General features: G+C 38.4%; 1 protein-coding gene across 4 annotated transcripts in view; it reads right to left on the reverse strand.

Annotated features, from left to right (window-relative positions):
* Positions 1-8330, reverse strand: part of PIK3R3 (phosphoinositide-3-kinase regulatory subunit 3) — a 155627-nt gene that overhangs the window by 29238 nt on the left and 118059 nt on the right. For all 4 annotated transcript variants that reach the window (XM_003801412.2, XM_012812481.2, XM_012812480.2 and 1 more), the window contains exons 4-5: positions 6052-6232; positions 5166-5291 (exon numbers count right to left, since the gene is read on the reverse strand). In XM_003801412.2, the coding sequence (XP_003801460.1) occupies positions 5166-5291; positions 6052-6232 (307 nt within the window). The remainder of the gene's footprint in view (positions 1-5165; positions 5292-6051; positions 6233-8330) is intronic.

Raw genomic sequence — 8330 nt, forward strand, 5'->3', positions numbered from 1 at the left:
GATTACAATGGCCAGAGATGCTGTAATGGTTCCTTTTCCTATGTAAGATATTTGATTCCATTTTATTTTCAGGATTTTTTTAGTAGTTATTCAGAATGACTTTAATATCCTCTCCCCTTCTACCTAATACTTGAACTATCTGTACCGTGTGAGTAAATATGCGTATTTAACTATAAATTTGAGCTTGTGTTTCTTACTTTAATAGAATTAGAATTATCTACAATGCAGCCAGTCTTTGGGGATTAAATGAGGAAAAAGTTATGAAGGTTCTTCAGACTAAATCAACCTAAGCAGTTAACATTAGCAGTTGGGGGCGGCACCTGTGGCTCACTTGGGTAGGGCGCCAGCCCCATACACCAAGGGTGGAGGGTTCAAACCTGACCCTGGCCAAACTGTAACAAAAAATATCCTGGCATTGTGGCAGGCACCTATGGTCCCAGCTATTCAGGGGACTGAGGCAAGAGATCACCTAAGCCCAGGAGTTGGAGGCTGCTGTGAGCTGTGATGCCATAGCACTCTACCAAGGGCGATAAAATGAGACTCTGTCTCTTACAAAAAAAGAAAAAACATTAGGGGTTGGGAAAACAATTGTACATATAATAGGATATTATGCAGCTATTAAATTTCTTTTTCAGAAACTATATTTATTTTTTTAAGTTTCAGAAAGTACAAAAGGTGGGTGGCACCTGTAGCTCAATGGGTATGGTACTGACCACATATACCCAGGCTGGCAGGTTTGAACCCAGCCCTGGCCAGCTAAAACAACAATGACAACTGAAACAAAAAAAACAGTCAGGTGTTGTGGCAGGCCCCTGTAGTCCCAGCTACTTGGAAGGCTAAGGCAAGAGAATTCCTTAAGCCCAAGCACTCTACACCACAGCACTCTACCCAGGGTGACAGCTTGAGACTGTCTCAAAAAAAAAGATGGCTCAGCACCTGTAGCTCAGCAGCTAAGGTGTCAGCCACATATACCAGAGCTGGCAGGTTTGAATCCAGCCCAGGCCTGCCAAATAACAATGACAACTACAACCAAACACTACCCAGGCATTATGGCAGGCCCCTGTAGTGCCCAGCTACTTGGGAGGCTAGGGCAAGAGAATCAATCACTTAAGCCCAAGAGTTGGAGGTTGCTGTGAGCTGTGATGCCACAGCATTCTACCAAGGGCAACAAAGTAAGACTCTGTCTCAAAAAAAAAAAAAATCCTTCCTAACACTTGTTATTTTTCCTTTCTTTTGAGACAGAGTCTTACTTCATCACCCTTGGTAAAGTGTCGTAGCATCATAGGTCACCAGCAACCTCAAACTCTTAGGCTCAAGTGATCCTCTTGCCTTAGAATCCTGAGTAGTTGGAGCTACAGGAGACTGCCCCAATGCCCAGCTAATTTTTCTACTTTTAGTAGAGACAGGCTCTCACTCTTGCTCAGGCTGGCCTTCAACTCCTGAACTCAAGCAATCCTGACTCAGCTTCCCGAAGTGCTAGGATTATAGGCATGACATGTTTTTTTTATTTTTATTTTTCTGAGATATAATCTCATTTTGTCACCTTCCAGAGAGTGGCCTGGCATCATAGCTCATAGCAACCTCAAATTTTGTGGCGTCATACTTCATAGCAACCTCAAATTCCTGGGTTCAAGTGATCCTTTTTTTTTTGAGACAGAGCCTCAAGCTGTCACCTTGGGTAGAGTGCTGTAACATCACAGCTCACAGCAACCTCCAACTCCTGGGTTTAAGTGATTCTCTTGCCTCAGCCTTCTGAGTAGCTGGGACTACAGGCACCTGCCACAACGCCTGGCTATTTTTTTTGTTGCAGATTGGCCAGGGCCGGGTTCAAACCATCCACCCTCGATATATAGGGCCAGTGCCCTACACACTGAGCCACAGGCGCCACCCGCCAGCCTATTTTTTTCTTTTTTTTTTTTTGAGACACAATCTTACCTCAGTAGAGTGTTATGCCGTCACTGCTCACAGCAACCTCAAACTCTTGGGCTCAAGTGATTCTCTTGTCTCAGCCTCCCAAGTAGCTGTGATTATAAGCACCTGCCATAACACCCAGCTGTTTTTTAGAGACGGGGTCTCGCACTTACTCAGGCTGGTCTTGAACCTGTCAGCTCAAACAATCCACAGCTTTGGCCTCCCAGCGTGCTAGGATTACAGGCATGAGCCACTGCACCTGGCCATTGGTTGTTTCTTAATTGTTGTTGAGTTTTTAAAAGAGAGGTATGATGAAGACTCAGCACCTGTAGCACAGTGGTTACAGCACCAGCCACATAGACCGAGGCTGGCGGGTTCAAACCCGGCCCGGGCCAGCTAAACAACTGCAACCAAAAAATAGCCATGCGTTGTGGTGGGTATCTGTAGTTCCAGCTACTTGGGAGGCTGAAGCAAGAGAATCGCTTAAGCCCAAGAGTTTGAGGTTGCTGGGAGCTGTGACGCCATGGAACTCTACCCAGGGTGACATATTGAGACTCTGTCTCAAAAAAAAGTAATAAAAATTTTTTTTTAAAAGATAACAATTATATACACAAATGTTTCTAATAACAGAACCTCAAAATATATAAAGCAAAAATTGACAAAACTAAAAGAAGTAGACAACCTACAATAATAGAGACTCAATAACCCACATTCTATAATGGATAGAATTACCAGCCAGAAAATGAATAAGGAAATAAAGGACTTCAGCAACACTGTAAGCTAATTATACCTAACAGACATATCTAGAACACTCCACCCAACAACAGTAGAATACATATTTGTCTCAAGTACAAATGCAATATTCTTCAGGAATTGAAACTCTGGCTCAAAAAAAAAAAGATAAAGACAGAACAGACTGAAAGTAAAAAGATGGAAAAAGACATATCATGCAAATAAGCATAAGCATATGAAAGCTCGATATATGAGACAAAGTACACTTCTAGAGGATTCCCAGATATAAAGAGTATTTCATACTGGTAAAAGGGTAAACTTACCATGAAATGTGTAAGCATCTAATAACAGAATTTCAATATATGTAAAGCAAAAGTTGACAGAACCATACAGAAATAGTCCAAACTACAATCATAATTGGAGATTTTAAGACTTCCTCACAGTAACTGACATCTAGGACAATTAGCAAAAAAATTAATAAAGCTATAAAATAGCTGAATGACACTACCACACTACCTTAACTTACTTGATATGTATAGCACATTATACCAACAACTTTAGAACAGTCTTACTATACATGGCACCCAGCTGTAAAGGCCCAAATATTTAGAAATTAAATAACACATGGGTCAAAAAAGAAATCACAAGGGAAACAAGATGATATTAAGAAACCTTGGCCGGGCAAAGTGGCTCACATCTGTAATCCTAACACTGTGGGAGGCCAAGGTAGGAGGCTCACTTGAGCCCAGGAGTTCAAAACTAGCCTGAGCAAAAGCAGGACTCCATCTCTATAAAAAATTAGAAAAATTAGCCAGGCATGGTAGCACACATCTGTAGTTTCCACCTACTTGGAGGTTGAAGCAGGAGAATCACACAAGCCCAGGAGCCTGAGGTTGTAGTAAGCTATGATGACACCACTGTACTCTAGCCCAGGTGACAGAGTGAGATTCTGTCACAAAAAAATAAATAAACTAAAAGCAGGCTGGGCAGAGGGGCTCATGCCTGAAATCTCAGGAGCTGAGAAAGCTAAGGTTGGGAAGATGACTTGAGGCCAGGAGTTCAAGACCAGCCTAAGCAACATAGCAAGACTTCAGCTCTAAAAAAAATTTTTTTAATTAGCTATGTGTGGTGACTGCACCTGGCCAAAATTCCCAACACCTTTTATGTACTAAATAAAAACTTAGGGCAAATTAAACCAATCCAAGTCTAGCTAAAAAATAATCAAAAGCAGTAACAGGGCAGGCACAGTAGTTCACATTGTAATCCTAGCACTCTGGGAGGCCAAGGCAGGTAGAATGTTTGAGCTCATGAGTTCAAGACCAGCCTGAGCAAGAATGAGAACTCTCTACTAAAAAAAAAAAATGAAAAACTGAGGCAGGAGAATTGCTTGAGCACAAGAGTTTGAGGTTGCTGTAAGCTATGATAGGCAACAAAGTGAGACTGTCTCAAAAAAAAAAAAAAAGCAGTAACACAAATAAGGAGTTCTAGGAAAAGAACAGGATTATTCTACAGAATTTTGCTCTATATCATAAATATGATAAAATAATTCTGACATTAAGGTTAATCATCTAAAAACTGTGTGGCTAAGTCTACTAGTGGTTCCATAATTCCATTCATCCACTCTTTCCTCAGTAAATCTCCCCCAAATCGGTTCAGCACACCTGACCAAATAAAAGACTAGTTTTTAAAGCCTCCTGCATAGCTAGTTGTGACCTACAGCTAAGTGTGACCATGGGATTAAATTCTAGCCGGTGGGAGAAAAGCGAAAACAGCGTATGCTTCTGCTAGCAAGTCACCTTAAAAACACAAAGCAAAGCCAGGCCAGGCAAAGTGGCTCACACCTGTAATCCTAGCACTCTGGGAGGCTGAAGCAGGTGGATTGCTTGAGCTCTAGAGTTGGAGACCAGCCTGAGCAAGAGCAAGACCTCTCCCCCCACCCCACCACCCCCAAAAAGTGTTACCTATCGTCCCATCTCCTCAGGAGGCTGAAGCAAGAGGATCCCTTGAGCCCAAGAGTTTGAGGTTGCTATAAGCTATGACACCATGGCACTCTACCCAGGGTGACAGCATGAGCCTTTGTCTAAACAAATAAAAACCAGAAAGCCTTTCTCCTTCCTATTCTTCCTTCCTGTTTATTACAATATGGTGGTAATGGCTGATTTTATAGTAAGCCGACTTCCACAGATAGCAAAGCATCAAGATAAAATAAGTCTATGAGTACTTGCTGTAAGTTCCAGTGCCTATATACACATGAAGAAAAATAAATTTCTATCTGAAATCTTTGCTATTTTTTGGTCACTTGCCACCAGTTAACACTAACTAGTTAACACTAATGGATACAGATTATAACCTCAACCAAGAGAAAAGTGATCTATAAATGAGAGGGAAATTTGTATCACTGATGTCTCAAAAAGGCAGTTTAAGATATTAAGACAGCTAAAAATTATCAAGTGAATTATGTAATAGAAAATCTGATGAATTGGAACATTGCATACTTGCCCAAACAACAAAAATACACTAACCTGGGATGTTCTGGTATATTCTTCATATAGTCTATCATACTCTTTGCTCTTCTCCTGATACTGAGAGTGGTACTCTTGCAGTTTTTTACCTACTGCATCAATGTTATCTTCTTTTACCAACTGATCCTGCAGAGGTAAACAAAAGAAATAAAGAATGTTAATAATTCTGATACATGAATTTTTCCATATCTACTTTTTAGGGAAAATATTACCTTAACCATGTATTTATTTTTTAATTATATTTCTACTATAGAAATTTAAGTCATTATATAACATTAAGAATGCAAAGACACTAAATCCTTTTGTTAACACTAAGATAAGCCTTTAAATCATATCAAAATAATATTTTAAAAATTAAGAAATGAAGTATTAAGTGAATAAACATAAAGGATTTGTGTACAAAGTTAATAAATACATGCAATGAGTATTATAGAAGAGAAGTCACAAAATAGGTTCTAAAAATATATAAAATCTTAGTGGCACCTGTGGCTCAGTGGGTGGGGTGCTGGCCCCATATATTGAGGGTGGTGGGTTCAAACCTGGCCCCAGCCAAATTGCAACAAAAAATAGACAGGCGTTTGTGACAGGCGCCTGTAGTCCTAGCTACTCGGGAGGCTGAGGTAAGAGAATCACCTAAGCCTAGGAATTGGAGGTTGCTGTGAGCTGTGATGCCACGGCACTCTACTGAGGGTGATAAAGTGAGACTCTGTCTCTCTTTAAAAAAAAAAGTATATATATATATATATATATGTATATAATCTTAAGTAGGAAATGTAAAATAACTAGGTTTCTTTTTTTTTTAATTGATCAGGCTGCTAAATAGAATCAAGTGATGCTATTAAATAATGACTTGCTCAGTGGTTATCAAGGACTTCTGTTATCATACCTGTTGGTATCTGGACACTGGGTACATCAGCTTCACATCAAGTTTGGGATTGTATTGAGCAAGGGATTCATGATGATAGTGGTTAATGAGCTCCACCACAGAATTAAACGTCAGAGGATCAGAAAAGCCATATTTACCATCTCGATGATAGATCTTTATTAACTTATTATTTCCTCCCTTCCTGTAAACAAGAAAATAACAACTATAGTTTTTTTCTCCCCAAAATTCTATTAAAGTACTACTTCCATATGGAGATATAAAAGCTTAGTGTCACAAAATAAAGAAGTCTCATAATGCTAACAAAACTGGAAGAGATAAAAAGGCATATATTATATGTGTGTAAGTATATACACAAGTGTGTAATATCATACTATTTTCACACCTATTTTTTGTCCATAAAATACACTGGTTATTGGACCCAAAAAATTATTGACAGAAGTAAACTGAATCTTTTTGTTTAATTTCTGAATTAATTTTCTAATTTAAATTCCACATTATTTTTTCAGCAAGAACAAAGACAATCTCTTTAGGACCTAGAGCTCTGTGGTTACACATCTTTCCAGAGGAAGTAGATGCCATCTCTATATAAAGGGATGATAAACATATCAAACAATCACCAACACACTCAGTTTTATTAACATACATACATAAGCTCCTTTAATGATTTATAGGTAGGTAATTAATCAAGCATCTTATACTATTTTTCTTTTATACTTGCTTATAATTCTCAGAAATGATGATTTAGGCCATCAGAATATGGAAATATTCAAATAATTCAACTGTTTTACAAAGTACAACTTTTGAAGAGCTATGCATATTAGATGAATATAATTTGATACTTGAATAGTTCAGACCACCTTTGTTTACTGAGTCATATCCAAATGGTTCCTTAAAAGATAATTTATAACCAAAGTTTAAAATAGGAATATTTTTCAAGTGCCATAAGACTTAATTTAAAACCATAGCAGGCTGAGTAACTATATAATAGCAAAATGCTATACCATTCCCTTTTAACTCTTCCCAGAGCAGCATGCATACTTAGAGGAAAAAAACATGCCTCCATATCTACGTCATGCTATTATACACGATAAATAAGGCACTGGGATTTGAGAAAGGTCAAACACAATAGGTCTGAACTGATTCAAATTAAACAATACTAGTGAGTTCAAAAACTATAATTAAATATAAGGAACAATATTTGACAGCACAACAAAGTGACTATAATTAACAGTAAGCTAGGATATATTTATCTATATATTTTTTTGAGGGGTGGGCAGCTTTTTGGCCAGGGCTAGTTTGAACCCACCACCTCCGGTACATGGGACTGGCGCCCTACTCCTTGAGCCACAGGCGCCACCCAAGTTAGGGTATATTTTAAAATAACTAAAAGAATGGAATTAGCATGTTCCTAACATGAAGAAATGATAAATTCCTGAAGTGATAGAAAGCCCAATTACCCTGATTTGATTAATTCACATTATATGCCTATGTCAAACATCACATGTACCGTATAAAAATATATTATGTTCAACTAATAAGAACCCATAACAGGGCCGGGCGTGGTGGCTCATGCCTGTAATGCTAGCACTCTCGGAGGCTGGTGTGGGTGGATGGCTTGAGGTCACAGGTTTAACACCAGCCTAAGCCAGAGTAAGACCTCGTCTCTAAAAATAGCTGGGCGTTATGGCAGGCACCTATAGTCCCAGCTACTTGGGAGGCGGAGGCAAGAGAATCACTTGAGCCCAAGAGTTTGAGGTTTCTTTGAGCTATGATGCCACAATAGCCACAAAGGGTGACAAAGTAAGACTCTGTCTCTAAAAAAAAAAAAAAAAAACCATAATAGTTAAAAAGAAAAAAAAAATTAATTGAACAATGCTTAGAAAGCCAATCTTTAAATGGATAAACTATTTCTATAAAATGTACATTTACAAGGACCATCTAATCATATATAGTTGCCATAGGTTTGAATACCCGCATATATACTCATAAAAAATCCAAGCTAGTCTCTCTGTTAAAGTTAAAAGGCATTCACTCATTCAAAAAAATGTATTAAACGTCTACTGTGTGCCAGGAATTATATGACTCACTGAGGATACTATATAAACAAATTAAATATAGCTCCATGTTTTCATGGAGCTTCAAGTTTTAAGAGCATGAGGAATATATCGCCATCTTTCAGTTCATTAAAGAAGATAAAAAATTCCCCAAGATAAAACATAAAAATAAATCTGATATAGCAAATGGTGATATGTCTATTAGAAAAAAATAAAGCACGGCTC

The sequence above is a fragment of the Otolemur garnettii genome, unplaced genomic scaffold, assembly GCF_000181295.1.
Source record: "Otolemur garnettii isolate 467f Iridium unplaced genomic scaffold, OtoGar3 scaffold00210, whole genome shotgun sequence".
NCBI classification, from domain to species: Eukaryota; Metazoa; Chordata; class Mammalia; order Primates; family Galagidae; genus Otolemur; species Otolemur garnettii.